The sequence below is a fragment of the Schistocerca piceifrons genome, chromosome 4 (genome assembly GCF_021461385.2).
Source record: "Schistocerca piceifrons isolate TAMUIC-IGC-003096 chromosome 4, iqSchPice1.1, whole genome shotgun sequence".
NCBI lineage: Eukaryota > Metazoa > Arthropoda > Insecta > Orthoptera > Acrididae > Schistocerca > Schistocerca piceifrons.
In genome coordinates, this window is record NC_060141.1 from 357,724,659 (window position 1) to 357,744,023 (window position 19,365).

Genomic DNA, 19,365 nt, shown 5'->3' on the forward strand with positions numbered 1-19,365 from the left:
TTGATAATTACGCATATAAAATTTTTTTCGTGATATTTTTAGATATCTATTCTTTTTATTTTGTTCATATGGGCATTTCTAATTGCTACTATGTAACATTCTACTGTGGTTTTTAAATATAAAGATGTAATTGTGATTATTTCGTGTGCCGATGGAGAAATATGTTTCTTGCTTTGTACCTGTGGTAAAGTTGGTAACGTTCTCTTTTGGAATGTTATTAATTGTGAAAAATGCAGTCAATAACATTTATAAAGATTTATGTAATTTACGATAACGATATAACATCTATAGACAGGGGACGGCGATTGTGATATCGATAGTCGAAAGGTTGTTGTGTAGTAGAGGGGATGGTGGATGGTGTGTCTGTGAAGCGTGCGCGGAAAAATAGTACGGTGTTTTGTGAAAAGCATACGTAATTGTATGGACAGTGATACCGAAATATCAGATTGTTCATTCTCTTTACCACTGCGGTATGTAATGCCATCGCCATCGAACTTTAAGAGCAAATAAACCGGACTGTGAAAGTGCCGCTAACAATACTTTGTTGTGGCCGACACGAACTGTGCTTTTATGCGAATGAACTTTGCTGGTATAGGTTTTGGGTGGTGGAACTGTTGTCTATCAAATTCTATCAAACCGTGAAAGTGAAGACTTTAATTAACTGTGAAATATAAATGACTTTCAGTGACGTTGTCGAAGTCTGAAATGCGAGAACAGAGTGGACTTTGTTTACTGTGTGCTTCACACACAAGAACAATTCTATGAACTGTGTATTTGTGGATAAGGCTATATGACTGCGACGAACTGTGTAATTATGGACGATAGCGTCACGGACAGTACATAAAGTGTAAAAACGAGCGATGTCTACGTAATGTACTTTGAAAGAGAGGACATGTCAACAACGGTCGTATATGGCGTCTTGTGGTTTGTTAATCACCACGGGGTTAATGATGCAGCTGTGCCGGAACTTTATTTGCGTTTCGCCGGAGAAGATTAACCAGCGGAACTGCCTGTATCCTGCTCTCATCATCGTAGCCCGCCAACATCGTGCTGCCCAACGCAACGTTTTGTATGCAACAAAAAGTTAAGAGATTTCGCCGAACGCTATCACCTGACATAGAAACTTTCTTTCTCTATTAAAAGTATAAGAATTACAGACTCTATTCAAATAAATTCTTTGTTTAGTTTATGTTTGCTTTTTGCTAGCGAAAATAAAATTGCAATCAGTGAATTAAAAGTTGCCTGGTAGTCATTGTTGAAACACCAGTAAATATAAACTTCTTCCTCTCATTAGAACTAATTCTCCTTGCATGTCGAAATTATTGTTATTTTATGTAGTTCTGTGTATTGTTATGAGACTAGATATATGACAGCGATTAATAAGAGTATTTTGTCGCGAAATATGGCTTCGCGCGAAAATTGCGGTGACCGCCATAATGGCTTGCGTTCTGACCAATAACGTTAAAGCTGCTATTCTCGTATTGGTGCATTTCCTGACGTGAGCGTGAATTATAAATGTCAGCTGTCAAATGACGTAGGGACTGTTTACCCAATAATAAAAGTTTTTGATATTGTATTGCTACGAGTTCTAGTATTAAGAGTCACTGGTTATACTCAAAAGTGGGTAGCTGTATGGTGAACCCCCCCCCCTCCCCCCAGTGTTCATGCAATTATTTACAGTATTATGTGTGATTAACGAAATTTTGTCACTTTTTCTAATTCCTTTCATATATTGTCTTAGATGTCTTTGAAGTTTCAGAGAATATATATATAATTTTGTCGGTTCAGGTTAATTTCAGAGCAGTTTCTCGTGAATATTAGAGTTTTCAGTTCATAAAAACGTGGGCTCGTGACCAATTGAGAAGTATAACAAAGAGTATATATGACTTCACAGTTCAGATTTTGATAATTATTTTTCCTGTAGGTTGAGGTCATCACATATTCCGATTATATAGGCACGATTGCAGCCTCCATTCGAGCGCTATCACACTGTATCAGAGCTACTGTGTTTCTTTCTTATCACTAAAGTTCTCATGCTGAGCCAGATGTGTCCTAGTCGTCTTACTCTTCTGGCTCTCCTCCTTCCATTCAAAATGAAGAACAATGAGTGATAACGCGATGCATCATGTAAGGAAACCAACCTGTATCTTGCCTTATCGTCGACTTTAAGTGAAGTAGCGATACGGCTACACTTAAAAGGTTGTGAAAGGTAAGCCATTATACTGTGCGACTCTCAGAATGCTGCGGTGTCGCGTTCCCCTGCAGTTACCAGCTGCCCTAGCAGGTAAGGAAGCTCTCACATGTAATCATATGCAGGGCGTTCGAACTGATGACCATTTCTATCACAATTCTATATAATACAGTCACTTTTCCACTTAATTTGTGTGCTTGCTCATGTGGTTCGATCCGTGGATGAATACGCTATTAAGCATATTAGTCTACTTTTATTCTCCTCGCCAGTGTCTTCAGCCTCAGTTGTTGCGACTCTATTTCGATTTCCATTCTGGTAAATACCAGAACAGGATTGTAACACGACTGCTTCCAGACAGTGCGTAATACTGGTTTACAAGGCTGCCTATTAGTTGCCGTTTTCTACTCTTCATCAATTTTTGGGATGAATTTCTCACTCTGCAATAGAGGATGCACTTTTTCGGAACCTCATAATTGATTAAAACTCTCTGCCAGACCGGGGTACGAATTCATAGCTAATGGTGTCAAAACAATGATTCAGCGTGCCTGGATAGATCCGTAGGTAATAGGGTAACCCTTGATAGGCTAGATTTTGGGTTGCAATCCTGGCCTGGCCCGCAATTGTGATTTGGCAAGAAGATTTTTCAAAAAATGGTGAAATGTGTGTGAATTCCTAAGGGACCAAACTGCTGAGGTCATAGGTCCCGTGACTTACACACTTCTTTAACTTATTCAGACTTATGCTAAGAACAACACACACACCCATGCCCGAGGGAGGACACGAACGTTGGCGGGAAGGGCCGCGCAATCCATGACATGGCGCTTCAAACCGCACGGCCACTCCGCGCGCGGCAAGAAGAGCTTTTTTTTTTTTTTTTTTTTTTTTTTTTTTTTTTTTTTTTTTTTTTTTTTTTTTTTTTTTTTTGCCACATCGGTTACACCGAGTGATGTGGTCCAATCAGTAAGATATTGACGTTGTATTCTGACATATCTCCACTTGATTATGCAAAAGTAGGTTTCCTCTAACTGAAATGATGTGAAAGGCGAATGGGTTGCTTGAATGACCCTGGAAATCAGTCATCCCTCACTTCTATGTCTCGAATAACTTTATCGTCCTCAGAATGAGAAACTCTAATACAGTACTTCATCCATCGTTATTCACCTTCACGCTAACGTTTTCAATGATGTAATATGGGATGAAATTCAGGAGCAAATTTTGTTTTCCATGCATTCCCGCCGATAAGTTGCAGTACTGCTAGAACGGACTTAAGTGGCATTACTACTTATTTACTCTGATTAGTTAAGTAGTTCTCTTACACTGCAATGAGGAAGGACTGGCTATTAAACAGTGTGACAACCCTCTCGGATGAGGTACTAATACGTCACGCATGAATTTCTAGTGAACGTCACTAATATTACTTTGCTTTTTTTTTTTAATATTCCAAGAGAAAATGCTATACGAGTATTTACCTTGTCATCGCCATCAAGAGGATGGCGTCCAATCAAAATCTTGATTAAAATACATTTCATTCGGATTTTTGGTTATATATGGTTAAACAATAGGTTGGCTTTTAACTTTAACATTTTTTATTTTGATGTTTTATCATAACAAGATTACTAAGAAGCAGCGCGGACTACACAGCAAAACACAGTTTTAGCAAGGAAGAGAAAGATTTGCACGCTCAATTTGTCATAGTGACAGAATACAGTCTATGCGCACAGCATGTAAGTGGCCCGAACGACACAAACGTATTAGCTGACAAATCTGGCATTGCGTGGGAACTCTTCCTAATTCCACATAAGACTAGTGCCACTATACGGGTACAAATCAGGTTTCATGTAACGGTCATGAGAATTACTTATCTTCAGGAAAGGACATGGTGAGTAGGTGTTAATCAAGAAAAGCTACTCACTGAGTTTCAACGAGGTCTGGCATTACCAAGAGAGGAGACCATAGAGTCTGGCATATGGCAGTGGCGCATCATACTGCATCTGCAGCAGTAATCTGAGCAGCAGGTGGCACCACAGTGACACTACGACCTGTTACATATCTGTTACTTCAAGGAGAGCTTGTAGCCACACGGCATGTAGTGTGCATTTCACTGACACCAAACCCCCACCATTTGCCTTTTACAACTACAGCCTGCCCAGTGGACAAACTGAGGGCAGGAGGCAACTCAAGGAGCTCGATAACGCTTTATTGTGTTTTGCAGAGAGTATTTTAATACAAACACCTTACAGTTTTGGAAGAAACACAGTTTGCCAAAAACAATGGGCTAGCAATATGAGCAGTTTTCTCATTTCAGCGAACCTCTGATGCGAGGCTACTTGCTGTACACGAAACTGCGTCATTACTAATTTTGTCAGTGATCTCACAGAGATGGAACTGAAATGGCAGAGATTCCAAGACGTAGAAGGACATTGTGCAGTGTGATTGGCATTTTATATCGACGCACTGTGTTGGTGGGATTTTGTGCGATTGAAGGAACACCGCAGTTGGGTAGCCACGTATGCATTTTCTGCTATTGCTGGCATGTACTGTTTGGTGCGAAGAAATACCCAGTCATAAGATTGTGTAAAAATATTTAAAAAAATTTATTACTGGACGTGAAAGACGGTGCATAGGAGTCCATGGCCGGACACGCTATTGAGAGTATGTTTAGATTTGGCCAGTGATGTGGAGCTGTTTGCCTCTTGAGCATATCAGCCACAAATGTTGGAAATGGACAAAAGCATTCATCTTAGCAGACGAGTGTGGTCCAGTGTTGTTGTAGCGATGGTGCACCCCTTGGCGTCTACAGCCGCCATTCACACGGTGGTGGCATTCTTCAAGGTTGTCGGTGAATGATTATGTAGAACATAATTAACAGCCCCAGTGCGTTAGGGCATTATATTCCTCCGTCCTTCGGGAATCAGTAAGATCAACCTTTTTCAGTTTCCGCATTGCTGTGGTGAATGAATGAGTTTTTCAGTTACTATATGGTCAACAGTCACTGTTTCCTCTTCGGGACTAACAACATCTGACACTAAAAATTAAACGTATCCTTTACTTATGGTTTGCATACAAAATGTGTAAAGCATTTCACATCCTGTTCATGATCTCTGTAAATAGCTATGTTTTTACCCAACACCTATCATTCATATTAAAATAATTTATCCGTCCAAACTTGCACATTAGGGACTGTGTCTAGGGCCTTTAATAATCTGCATCATCTATTAAGCGACGCGCACAGTTTGTAACTTAGAACTTAAAAGCGTGACTGGCTCTTAGTTTTCTGCGTCACGGTGACATTACACATGCAGGAAGTTTCACAATTTTTCCTTATAAATGGGATATGCTCGCTCTTCTCCGCCATCTCAGAAAGTTTCTACTATTCTCGTGGTAATGCTGTATACGGAAATTCTATACATATATACAGCTTTTCCATGAGAATGCTAGAAATTTTTGGGGATGGCGGAGAGGTGCCATCCTTTCACAGTATCACAGTGATATACATAATTCATGTACGTGATCAATTCTGCTGAAAGAGGTTTCATGAATGAAATTGTATACTAAGAAAAATATGGATTTTTCATACAGTGTTACATCACTAATCATACTGGACTCGAAATCATCAAGATTTAAAGCGTGAATTTTCTCTGACTGGTATCTCTGAATTTTTCTTATATCTTATCAATATGCACATCCATTTCTCGTGAAGCAACTCGAGCGCTCATTAAAGACTTCTTGTCCGCCGGATGATCGTCTGTATACTTTGTTGACGTCAGTCGCTGTGCTCTGGTAGATCTTGTGTTTTTTGGTCAAGTATTTTAGAACAGTACAAACAAGACTTACTAGAAGCTACAGAATGAACTTTTGCCCGAATTTTTCTAGCTAGACGAAGAGTGGGAAATGTCAAATAGCGTTTCAAATTACCCAATATGCGGTGCAGTTTTATTTAAAATGTTTAACTGAAGTCAAGCGCTGTCGGGCTGGGCTAGCACTTTGATCTTTTACCATCTGCTCTGGCGACCGCTGTTGGCAATCGCGGTGGACTCAGCCTTTGTGAAGCAAACTGAGCAGCTACTTGATTGAGAAATAGCGGCTCCGGTCACGGGAACTGACTTACTGCGCTGACAACATGCCCCTCCATATCCGCATCTAGTGACGATGCCTATGAACTAAGGATGACACGGCGGCCAGTCAATACCTTTGGGAGCTCATGAACTGTTGGGGTGGAGTTTAGTTAAATTCAAAAAAGCTTCACTAGTGATTTGAGGAAAAACTGAAATATTTTAAGATTACCTGCTAATTGTTACATAAATGAAGTGTCAAAATTCATCTCTTCACGGCCTAGGTGTTTTGCACATAAAAAGTTACACTTGACTGATTTTTAATGGTGAATAAAAACCCTGAGATGCCGACAGGTGTGGCCAACTGGTTGTAGGTACTTCAGTCCGTAACCGCGCTGCTGCTACGGTCGCTGGTTCGAATCCTGCCTCGGGCATGGATATGTGTGATGTCCTCAGGTTAGTTATGTTTAAGTAGTTCTAAGTCTAGGGGACTGATGACCTCAGCCGCGCGGTATTAGCCGAGTGGTCTAGGGCGCTGCAGTCATCGACTGTGCGGCTGGTCCCAGCGGAGGTTCTAGTCCTCCCTCGGACATGGGTGTGTGTGTTTGTCTTTAGGATAATTTAGGTTAAGTAGTGTGTAAGCTTAGGGACTGATGACCTTAGCAGTTAAGTCCCATAAGATTTCACACACATTTGAAGATCTGATGACCTCAGATGTTAAGTCCCATAGTGCTTAGAGACATTTTTGAATAAATGAGAAGGGCGGTCAAATTTCTCGTAAAATGATTTCTATTAAAGTAAGGACTGAAATAGGTTGGAGAAACATTTGACGCACCTTTCAATTGTGCTCGGAATCACGTGCAGCGAAAGAGGCGCCGATTGACAATTTAAAGCTCAGTGTGTAACTTATAATCTAAAAATTTTAAAGGATATTAGAGGATATTCATTTCCTCGATTACGAGGGCCATGTAGTCCCATTTGCCACGTATGATCTGAAGCATCATTCAATGGTGCGTCAGATGTTTTTCTAAGCTATATTGTTCTAATTTTTAGACGTACCATTTCACAAAACATTTGACCAGTCCTTTTCAAATTTTCATTTTAGCTTAACTGTTGAAAACTTCTTTCGAGCACGTTCTGTGTCTGTTTTCTACATGAGCATTTGTCTTTATACACTCTGTCGGCTTCCCTACAGTTCACGTTTTCTTTATCGTGAAAGAAGAGTGATTCATTGACATAGGCTATAAGTGTTGGGTTGGCAGAAGTGCCAACACCGTGTTACGAAGGGAGGCCGAAATGCACGCGTTTTAGCAGACGCATGCTGGCGTGAGGTCTGAAACATGACAAGGAATTAGAATTCAGAAAGCGGACGGAATTAGTTTGATACTTAACTTTAATCCATTAATGATGAACGTCGCTCTTAACGGTACATGATTCACAATATTGTCTGTTCAGAATTCATTCTAATTACTGAATATGGCGCCTTGCTAGGTCGTAGCAAATGACGTAGCTGAAGGCTATGCTAAACTGCCGTCTCTGCAAATGAGAGCGTTTGTAGACAGTGAACCATCGCTAGCAAAATCGGCTCTACAACTGGGCGAGTGCTAGTGTGTCTTTCTAGACTAGACCTGCTGTGTGACGGTGCTCGGTCTGCAATCACTGTTAGTGGCGACACGCGGGTCCGACGTATACTAACGGACCGCGGCCGATTTAAAGGCTACCACATAGCAAGTATAGTGTCTGGCGCTGACACCACATTCCTCCCCCGCAAATCGGCGGACGGTTGTGGTATAAGGCCTCCGCCCGCCGTGTGGAGGACCGCATGTTGACGTATGCTACGAGTTGGGAAGCATAACAACAGGCGAGGCTGTGCCACCTGCACCCTGCCATTCGGACCGCGGGGAGCTAGGGAACGCCTGAAAACCTACTCCAGATTGCACTCCAACATGAGGTGTATGCGCCCGTAGAGAGACAGGAGGGGCCGAAGGGTCGACCTCCATCGGGCCGGAGCATCCGACGGGCGAAGATGACAAATGGTCCGGAGCGGGCAAGAGTTCCATGTCGGAGGACAACTGGTCACGGGAAGCTATCGGCGGCGCGTGACCCATGGACGCACCCGACGGCTGCAGCGACGCGTGCACTGCGGAAGAACAGGCGGCGGCGGCGCGTCACCATGGGGCAAAATGGAAGGCAGCGTCGGTAACACCTGGGGCTGAGGCGAGCCAGTAGATGGGTCCTCAGGTCGCTGATCGGACGGCACCGTCGCTGAAAGCAGACGGGCAGCGGCAGATCCCGGGCGACGACAGAGGCGCAGCTGATTGAGATGCCGGCGCACCTCACCAGAGGCCCCCAAAACCAGATACATAGCGCGTCCGAGGCAGCGAAGAATGCACCCTTCGAGCCAACGCCGTGAACCTCGATTGTGGCGGTAGTAGACAATATCGCCTGGGGCAAAAGCAGGTGTCTGCCGCTGCACAGGAACCTGATGCGGCGGATGTAGCAAAGACATCAAGGATCGATGATGGTGACCGTGGAGCAACTCAGCTGGCGAGCGACAATCTCGGGGCTGAGAGCGATACGAGGACAAAAAGAGCAATAACGCGTCCTCCCGAGAATGCGACTCTTTCAACTTCAACTTCTGTGACTTGATAGTCCTGACCAATCGTTCAGCCGCACCGGTTGACTGTGGCGAAAACGGCGCGGACGTCAGATGTTGAATACCATTGGCCTTGCAGAATGACTGAAATTCTGAGGACATGAATTGTGGGCCATAGTCGGAAACAATAGTCTGTGGAAGACCTTCAATGCAAAAGATAGCAGATAACGCTTGGATCGTGGCAGATGATGTCATGGAAGACATTAGGACAACAAAAGGAAAATTACTGTATGAATCTATAACAACCAACCATCCAGCATTCCAGAATGGACCACCAAAGCGATGTGTAAGCGTTGCCAAGGGAAAGTGGCTTTTGCCCATGCAAAGAATTTCCGCGGTGGTGCTGATTGTTGTTCGGCACACACCATGCAAGAAGAGCACATATTCGTAATCGTGGCATCGATTCCGAACCAAGTACAGTGCTGACGAGCAAGTTGTTTCGTTCTCACTATACCCCAATGTCCTTGGTGGAGAAGCTTTAAGACAGAGGACTGTAACGAACGTGGTACCACAACCCTGGACTGATAATTATCAGAACGCAACAGCAAAACACCACGTCAAACAAAAAATCTCTCCTAGTGAGCAAAAAATCGGCGAACCAACGGGTCCCCGATCCGTGACTTTGACAATCGCCATTGCGTAGCAACAAAACGCAGAACGGTAGCAAGGACAGGGTCGGCAGTTGTGGCTGTAGCTACACGACGAGAATCAATCGGAAACGATTCGACCACGTCATCGGTTTCCGAATCAATGAACGTGCAAGCAAGTTCGGAGGAATCGAATGCCCTATCCTCAGCAACAGGCAAACGGGGCAACGCATCGGCGTTTCCGTGCTTAGCAGTGGACCGATACAAGATATCGTAGAGGTACTGCGAGAGGAAAATAGACCAGTGAATGAATTTCTGCGCTGTACGTGGAGGTACAGGCTTGTTCGGATGAAAAAGCGATGTCAAAGGTTTGTGGTCTGTGATTATGGTAAAGTGACGACCATACAAGAAGTCATGAAACTTTGAACACCAAATACGAGAGCCAATGCTTCTTTCTCGATCTGTGAATAGTGTCTTTGCGCAGACGAGAGCAATTTGGATGCAAAGGAAATAGGGCGATCGTGCGATCCATCTTTGTGTGCAAGCACAGCACCGATCCCGAAATCCAATGCATCCACCATCAACAAAAGAGGCTTCTGGGGATCGAATGGCGTAAGGCAAGTATTGGAAAGCAACGCCGATTTCAACCGGCGAAGGGCGCGTTCGCATTCCGTCGTCCAGACGAACGGAACACCTTTACGGCGTAAGCGATGAAGGGGAGCTGAAATGGAAGAGGCATGCGGCACATATCTGTGATAATAATTGATTTTTCCCAGCACACTCTGTAACTGCTTCAAATTCTGCGGTGAAGGCAAGGCTTGTATGGCACGGAGGTGCGTGGGACTGGGATGTATGCCTTGGGCATTGAGTACATGTACCAGGTATGGCAAGTCACGAGCAAAAAACACACATTTGTCCTTCCGTGAGCGAAGACCATTTTGTCGCAAGACCTGAAATAATGTTCTGAGATTGGCTAAACGTTCTTCTTCCGTCTTTCTGGAGATCACAGTATCGTCCAGATAGTTTGCTGCAGTAGGGATCGACGCACAAACAGTTTGTAGATATTGCTGAAAGAATGCAGGGGCGGATGCACACCCGAATGGCAGTCGTTTGAATCGATACAAACCAAGATGCGTGTTAACCACCAAACGCGTTGGGATTCTTTGTCCACTGGTATTTGCAAGTACGCAACTGCTAGGTCCAACTTCGAAAAATATTTGCCCGGGCACAGTTTGTCAAAAAGATCTTCCGGGCGGGGTAAAGGAAAAGTTGCAAGCACTAGTTGTGGATTCACTGTTGCCTTGAAGTCCACACAATGTCTCAATTTTCCCAAAGGTTTTGGCAAAATTACTACGGGTGATGCCCAAAGAGAAGCCTGCACACGTTCAATTGCACCTTGTGATTCCAAATCGTGTCATGTTTTTGCGACCTCATCACGCAATGCATGGAGAACATTGTGCGCTCTGAAAAATTTCGGTTGCGCGTTTACTTTCAGTTCCAAATGTGCTTTATAGTTCTTAGCGCAACCGAGGCCCAGTGCAAAAATGTCTGCAAATTCTGCACATAGACGAGAAAAACTGACTGAAGGTACAGTCTGGTTCACTGATAGGACCTGATTTACGATAGGCAAGTTAAACAACTGAAATAAATCGAAACCAAACAAGTTCACAGCAGAAGAAGAACGAAGGACATAAAATGACACAAGTTTTGTTTGTCCTTTGTATGTTGCAAGAAGGCTGCACTGTCCTAACACAGGGAGCTCTTGACCTGAATAGATAGTTAACATTTGCGGCAAGTCTACAAAAAGTTTATTGTCCTGCTGACGACAAGAGTGACTGTCTCATGCAACATGAACTGACACTGGTACAACATCACTTGTGACTTGACAGGAGTTCTGGCGATGTCGACCACACTATTTGTGGGACGAACACAGTCACTGTGGCACTGGGCGGAGTGGAATGAACGACATGAATTTCTATGGGCGAAGTTTCACGAGCCTGAGTATCCTTGGTTCGATTCCAATTCTGGCGCGAAGCAAAGGGCCTGGAATGGTTAGGAGTTCCCAATCTGAGCTTTTTCTGGCAAACACTCTGAACATGTCCCTTATTACTACAGTAAAAGCTAATGGATTGGCGTGACGGGCAATTCTCATGTGAATGTTTAGTAACTGACCGCGGGCATGATTTGAGCACTGCATTTCCATGCCGGCGCGGCACACGTGGCTGAGAGCCTGGCGGTAGCGGCGTGGCCGGGCGCAAGGGCTGTTTACTGCTCCGTGCAGCTCGTCCGGCGGGCCGGTTAACCTGACACACGGCTGGCGAGGTTTCAAATTATTCCTGAGCAAAATCAAGTGTGTCCTGCCGATCCAATATGTCCATCACTTGTTGAAGGGAAGGATTGACTAGTTTCAAAATCTGTTCCCCTATACGAACATCAGAAACGTTCTGTGCAATAGCATCTCGTACCATAGTATCTGAATAAGGGAGTCCACATTGAAACTCAAAAGCACAATCCCTTGTAAGGCCTTGAAATGTTGCAACCCACTCCCGATTAGTCTGACCTGCCGTACGTTTTGTACGAAAGAAGGTATACCGTTTTGCAACTACATTGACTGATTGTTTGAAATATGCATCTATTGCAGACAAAATTTCTTCGTAGGACAGAGTTGCTACGTCGCGTCCGTGAAATAATTTGACTATCACACGGTAGGTCTGCACATCGACGGACAACAAAAGAAAAGGTTGCCACTCGTTACCTTGAATTCTGTAGGCGGCGAGATGGAATCCAAATTGGCGTGACTACTCCGTCCAACTTTCCAGTGCAGCATCAAAAGGTCGGAAGGTCGGTGCAACTGCTTGTTGTGGCTGCGTTAGTTGTGGAGTGGCGGCTGCCGCATCGTTTTGCATTGCACATTGACCCTGGACAAGTAATGGCTGCATCTGCTGAATCTGTAAGCGACAACATTCGGACAGTATATCTGAGGTGAAGCCATTACAGAATTAGATCAGGGCAGTATAGTAAAGAGCACCATGTTTACTCGTCGCCAATGTTGGGTTGGCAGAAGAGCCGACTCCATGTTATGAATGGGGGCCGAAATGCACGCGTTTCAGCTCACGTAGGCTGGCGTGAGGTCTGGAACATTACAAGGAATTAATATTCAGAAAGGGAACGGAATTAGTTTGATACTTAACTTTAATCCATTAATGATGAACGTCGCTGTTGACGGTTCATGATTCATAATATTATCTGTTCAGGATACATAGTAATTGAATATGGCGCCTTGTTAGGTCGTAGCAAATGACGTAGGTGAAGGCTATGCTAAACTGTCGTCTCTGCAAATGAGAGCGTTTGTAGGCAGTGAACCATCGTAGCAAAGTCGGCTGTACAATTAGGCGAGTGCTAGTGAGTCTTTCTAGACTAGACCTGCCGTGTGGCGGCGCTCAGTCTGCAATCACTGATAGTGGCGACACGCAGGTCCGACGTATACTAACGGACCGTGGCCGATTTAAAGGCTACCACCTAGCAAGTGTGGTGTCTGGCGGTGACACCACAATAAGTTCCCTTCATCACTACTTATTCTTAGGGTACTGTAATCGTTAACAGTCGACCATCTCGAGACGGATAAATTTATGAGCATAGGAAGTGGTTTCTGTGAAATACGGTCATGTGTGTGTGTGTGTGTGTGTGTGTGTGTGTGTGTGCAGCGTCGCTGGTGTACCTGGTGGCCGGCGTGTCCATCGGCTGGAGCTCGCCGCTGGTGCCGCGGCTGCAGCAGAACACGTCGCACATCGTCATCACGGCGGACGAGGGCTCGTGGCTGGCGTCGACCGGCGGGCTGGTGGCGGCGCCACCGTCGCTGCTGGCCGGCGTGCTGGTGGACGTGGTGGGCCGCCGCAGGATGCTGCTCGCCTGCGCCCTGCCATTCCTCGTCTCCGCCGTCTGGCAGCGCTTTGCCTCCTCCTTCTGGGAGCTGCTCGCCAGCAACATCCTCTCCGGCATTGCGGTCGGCTTCATCATCCCCGTGAGTACAATACACACACTCATCCTACCTATGTCATCCGTTTGATTTCATTAGTGACGTCGTCATAATGGTGGACATAAACCCCTCGTCGGAATCCAACATCGTTAATGTGGTGCGAATACTGTAAGACCTTCGGTACACACACCATATTTGACTTTTCGCTCTAACGAAGTAGGCGAGTGTAAGCAATATACGAGGGCTGTCCAGAAAGTAAGTTACGATTGATCGCGAAATGAAAATCACAGTGAAAATCAGAAATGTTTGATTTGTAACAGTTAGCTACGCCTTTCAGCTACTTCTCTACGTAGTCGCCATTCTGACTCAGACATTCGTCGTAGCTTTGTACCAACTTTCCAATACCCTCATCATAGAAGGCAGCCGCGAGTGCTTTCCGCCAATTCTCTACGCTGGCCTAAAGCTCGTTGTCTGTGCCAAAATGTTGTCTTCATAGCCAGCGGTTCGTTTGAGCAGAGATGAAACTCAGTGGGAGACAATTACGGGCTGTATTGTGGGTAACCAAACATTTCCAATTGAAACGATGCAGGAACATCTTCATTCCCTCTGCAGAATGAGGCTGAGAATTGTCTTGAAGAAGAAATCGCACGACAGGTATGTAATGTTGGTTGCATAGCTTCAGGGGAAAATTCTCACCAGGGCCTCGTACTTGGCGGGAGACACTATTTTCTATAACATCTTTACGCGGTCACTAAGAGCTCAGGAATGAAAAGAGTGACATAATTCTACCTAGAGTCATACTAGAGACACTGCCCAACACATCTTTGCAAAGCTTTATCGGATTTTCATAGTCGTTTCCATTTTGCGATCGATCGTAACTTACTTTCTGGACAGCCCTCGTATCTCGTGGTCTTATCGTGGCGTGTTTATCTTCTGCCGTTAGGTCAGACGTTAGAAATGCCACTTCCACGCTTAGAGTAGCAGATTGATGGTGACCAGCTTTAAGCAGAACTTGATTAATTTTCACACACATTTATTAAAATAATAACCAGAACAAACATTACTTAACTTAGTTCTGGATGCTGTTTACAATTGACAATCAGAAGTTCCTTTGGTCTTGGTATGTTAATCTTATTCTCACATATCTCTGATACTTGACAAAGTGTCTATACATTTATCTTCATGGCTATGTGCAGGAATATGGTAATCTTATTAGGCACAGACTGAAACTTGACTGCAGACTAATGCAGACTGACAAATCGGAGGACAGTACACTCGTTATAATACCTCGCGCATTCAGGTGTCACTGCGCGAGTGTGATCCGCGAGGAGAAAAGGTTCTATGTTAGCAACAAACTCATTGGCTGCGTTACATATTAATACGCGGATCAGCGGATGCAGAATATGGTCCGTCTCTAAGACAGCACCATCTTGTAGTGCGGAGACGGACGAGGGCTGCGCCTGCGCTGTTGTGCTTAGCGGGACGCGCTCTAGTGGGAAAGTTGTGTACGCGCTGACTACGTGAAACTATGTACACAACAGTTAACAAATATGTTTGAGAATGTCGTGCGCAAGTTCACTGTTTAGTGGGGGAGGACTTAGTGTTTTGACGCGTCCGACCATCCTGATTTAGGTTTTCCGTGATTTCCCTAAATCGCTCCAGGCAAATGCCGGGATGGTTCCTTTGAAAGAGCATGGCCGACTTCCTTCCCCGTTCTTCCCTAATCCGATGAGACCGCTGACCTCGCTGTTTGGTCTCTTCCCCAAAACAACCCAACCCAACTTTGTGCTTGATTCCTCTTTGAGCTAGGAACATGGGGAAGAAAGTTTGCTGTTTAGATTCGACCAATGACTGTTTGTACACCCATTCGAACATCTCCCTTATTGTGGGGGTGTTACAATATAGTAAGCAAGGTCTGAAGAGGAACAGGAGCCAGCACCAAGGCAGATTATGAGAATCGATTAATTCCTTTTGCAGAAGATCTTAATTGTTCTGAAATTAATGCTCAACTAAGGGCATCATTTGTACGTAGACCGTTCGGATTTTACGTGCAAATACACGGAAAAACACGTTTTTCTATGAGCTTTTCAAAGCACACCACTTCTGCACGTCTAACTTGTAAGAATCGGTTCAAACTTTGCACTGAGACAAAAGAAACTTGTAACAAAATTTTTGTATCCAATTACCTTTACTCATTGCCGAGATACGATGGTTTAAAGGTGAGATAAATCTATCACGTCAAAATAATTCTTATAGAATTGAGTGCGTGCTGTGGCCCCCAAAATGTATTAAATTGGTTCAAATAAATATAAAATGCATCCTTATTATGAAAAAGGAAACTGTTTCATTCGGATTTTGCACACAGAAAACATATCTTTCTGTGAGTTTCTTTAGTGCGCCACTTCTAAATTTCATACTTGTGTGTAGCGGTTCAAATTTTTTAAGAATGAAGGTAAATACGTGTAGTTATCGATCTTCCTGTTGTTTTGTGATCCTCTTATCCGTTGCCACGATATAAGCGACATGGTTCGAAAGACAATAAATAACCTATATCGGATCAGTCGTCCCCCGAGTCAATAGAAATCTACGTTGGTTACCGAGCTATGGCTGTCTTATGTCAAAGTTATGATACAGTGAAAGGTGGGAAGCAGAATGAAAAATGCTCGTGTCATAGCACAAAAAACGCGAATAAGTGCTTGGCCGAGCTATGGATGAAAAAGAAAGGAACTAACATTTCGGGTTAACTGGCAGCTTCAAGGATATTTGTACAGCGTATACATAAAGTCCGTGAACACATTCAATTATTTATTGCACAAGAGCCTAACATTGTACACATATCATAAATGTCATTTTGAAGAGAAGCCCATAAAACTATTTTCATGTATACCGGCACTGGTGCACGTACCTCCTGTAGCCCGGTGATGTAGCAGAGCTCCGGGAGAGAATACGGGAAGCGACTGTCACAGTCGACGATGCCATTAAAAAAATGGCTCCAAGCACTATGGGACTTAACATCTAAGGCCATCAGTCCCCTAGCACTTAGAACTACTTAAACCTTCCCCTTCAAATTCAGAAAAAGGAACACAGCACGATTCTCAGCTTCACCAATGTGCTGCGCCATTTTGTCTTGGTTGCTCTAGTGGTGTGACATGCTACTGTAAACCAGGTTTTCTGTGTGAAAAAAGGTACATTACATGAATTTATTTTTTATAGATTATAGCTAAAACCTTATGCCTACTTATCGTAGGAACACTAGCAATGTCGCTGCTCTGGAAGAAAGCTTTAATTTTCCGCGGACGGTGAAATACGGCGTAAATGCACTTATTTGTAGATTTCCAGAAGTCTCTCGACATCGTTCATCACAAGCGCTTCTAACCAGACTGCGTGCCTATGGAGTAACGCCTCAGTTGTGCGACTGGATTCGTGATTTCCTGTCAGAAAGGTCACAGTTCGTAGTAATAGGCGGAAAGCCATCGAGTAAAATAGAAGTAATATCCGGTGTTCCCCAAGGAAGTGATATAGGCCCTCTGTTGTCCCCTATATGCGTTAACAACATAGGAGACAATCTGAGTAGCCGTCTTAGATTGTTTGTAGATGATGCTGTCATTTACCCACTTGTAAAGTCCTCAGATGACCAAAAGGAATTGCAAAATGATTTAGATAAGATATCTGTATGGTGCGAAAAGTGGCAATTGACGCTGAATAAAGAAAAGTGTGAAGTTATTCACATGAGTATTAAAGGAAATTCGCTAAATTTTGATTACGCGTTAAGTCACACAAATCTGAAGGCTGTAAATTCAACTAAATACTTGGGGATTACAGTTGGAACGATCACATAGATAATGTTGTGGGTAGAGCAAACCAAAGACTGCGATTCACTGGCAGAACACTTAGAAAGTGCAACAGGTCTACTAAAGAGACTGCTTACATCACGCTTGTCCACCCTATTCTGGAGTATTGCTGTGCGGTTTCGGATCCGAATCAGGTGGGCTGACGGATGACATCGAAAAAGTTCGACGAAGGGCAGCTTGTTTTGTATTATCGCGAAATAGGGAAGATAGTGCCACAGACATGATACGGGGAGTGGCAATCATTAATGTAAAGCCGTGTTTCGTTGCGACGGGATCTTCTCATGAGATTTCAATCACCAGTTTTCTCCTCCAATTGCGAAAAAATTCTGTTGGCACCTACCTACATAGGGAGAAATGATCATCACGATAAAAGAAGAGAAATCTGGGCACGCACAGGAAAATTTAAGTGCTCTTTTTTCCCACGCCGTTCGAGAATGGAACGGTAAAGAGACAGCTTGAAGGTGGTTCATTGAACCCTCTGCTAGGAACTTCATTATGAATAGCAGAGTAATCACGTAGATGTAGATGTAGATTACTACAGTTTTGTGTCCGGTTGTCAGCACAGTCACTAATGTTTCGTGAAAGTGTGTCACTGTTAGCACATGGACTCTAAAGACTCTGTTATTACAGTGAGAGAGTAAATGTTTAACGTAAGCTGACAACGGAGGAAGATGCCACAAAGGGAATACCCGTATTGTTTACAGTAAGCTGAGATGCACGTTGAGAGAGGTGACTGTAAAATTTATTTGTTTTCGAAAAAAACAAAAATGTAACGCAATGACGAGGAGAAAATAATTAAACGAATTTGGCACATGTTTGTATTATTTTACCAATACACTCTAACATAAACTGTAGATAATACAACTGGAGTGGCATTCATGTTTGCACTGTACAAACTGCGAAGATTTTTAACTTAATTCCTTCTCTCATGATTAATGAAACTCTCCAACAGCCGTGCAACTAAGAAGTTATTTTATTTTGACGACAACCAGTATCGGCAACCACAATGCCATCTTCAGGGCCCATACGCATCTCAAAAAATAAACAATAATGCCATACAGTGCCATATATCCCTGGGTTTCGTGAATTCAGTCCGTTTCACAAGTTCTTCACTCGAAGACTTTGAGTTGCTATCAAGTCTTCGAGTGAAGCACTTGTGGAACGGTTTGAACCCACAGATATGTGACAATTTCATTAATATTGTCAATTACTTAACCAGCTGATGTTCCCTGTTCATGACGGATTAACAGAGATTTAATTCTTTCTAGTTGCTTTCTAGTGGATGTTAGATTTTACATGTCGTACAAAAAAATGGATATTTCAAATAATACATAGCAGACTACGGTTTTGTTAATTTGTCCTTTACATATATTATTTAATACTCCACTGTAAACCAAATTAAGGTTAATTCTAGACGGAAAGTACTAATAATGTGTAATGCAAGACCTGGTATGAATGAGCGAGAACATTGTGACTGGGCAAGATAGGTCCTCTTATGTTTGAATGAAACATCATGTCATTTGCATGCATTAAGGTTGTGCAACTGGTACAACCTAACTGGTGATGGTTAGACGCAAAATTACTGCAGATGATTTAAGAATCTAGTTACCATTTTCACAGACGTCTTATTCCATGCGAAAGTGAAAGACACAATCGAAGACAGCCCAGAGCTTGCTATAGATTCAGTCAACTGATTACTTCACTTAGTCCATCGAGAAAGGCCAGACATCTTATATAAAGGACGTTCGTCAAACCAGTGGCATTTCACGCATACAAGAGCCATTAGTACCTGTGAAAGAGAACTGTAATATTGTTTGTGAATGGATATTCTTGAAGCGATAGAAGGCCCAACACAATGCACGGGCACTGGAAAGTGATGTATATGGTACAACTGCGGCCTGGATGATACACGCAGCAGCTCAATCACTGGAGTTATGGGAAACATCTCGAGTGAACACGTCACGCTGTTCGAACTGTATCCTAATAGTAGTTGTAAACCTGCTAGAGTCTATACACAGCGGACACAGGGGTGGCTCACAAGAAAAATGAGGG

General features: G+C 43.6%; 1 protein-coding gene across 1 annotated transcript in view; it reads left to right on the forward strand.

The window, feature by feature from the left end:
• The first annotated feature begins 2,238 nt into the window (after positions 1–2,238).
• Positions 2,239–19,365, forward strand: part of LOC124795834 (facilitated trehalose transporter Tret1-like) — an 89,566-nt gene continuing 72,439 nt past the window's right edge. Inside the window, exons 1-2 of the mRNA XM_047259917.1 lie at positions 2,239–2,284; positions 13,191–13,507. Of these exons, the coding sequence (XP_047115873.1) occupies positions 2,239–2,284; positions 13,191–13,507 (363 nt within the window). The remainder of the gene's footprint in view (positions 2,285–13,190; positions 13,508–19,365) is intronic.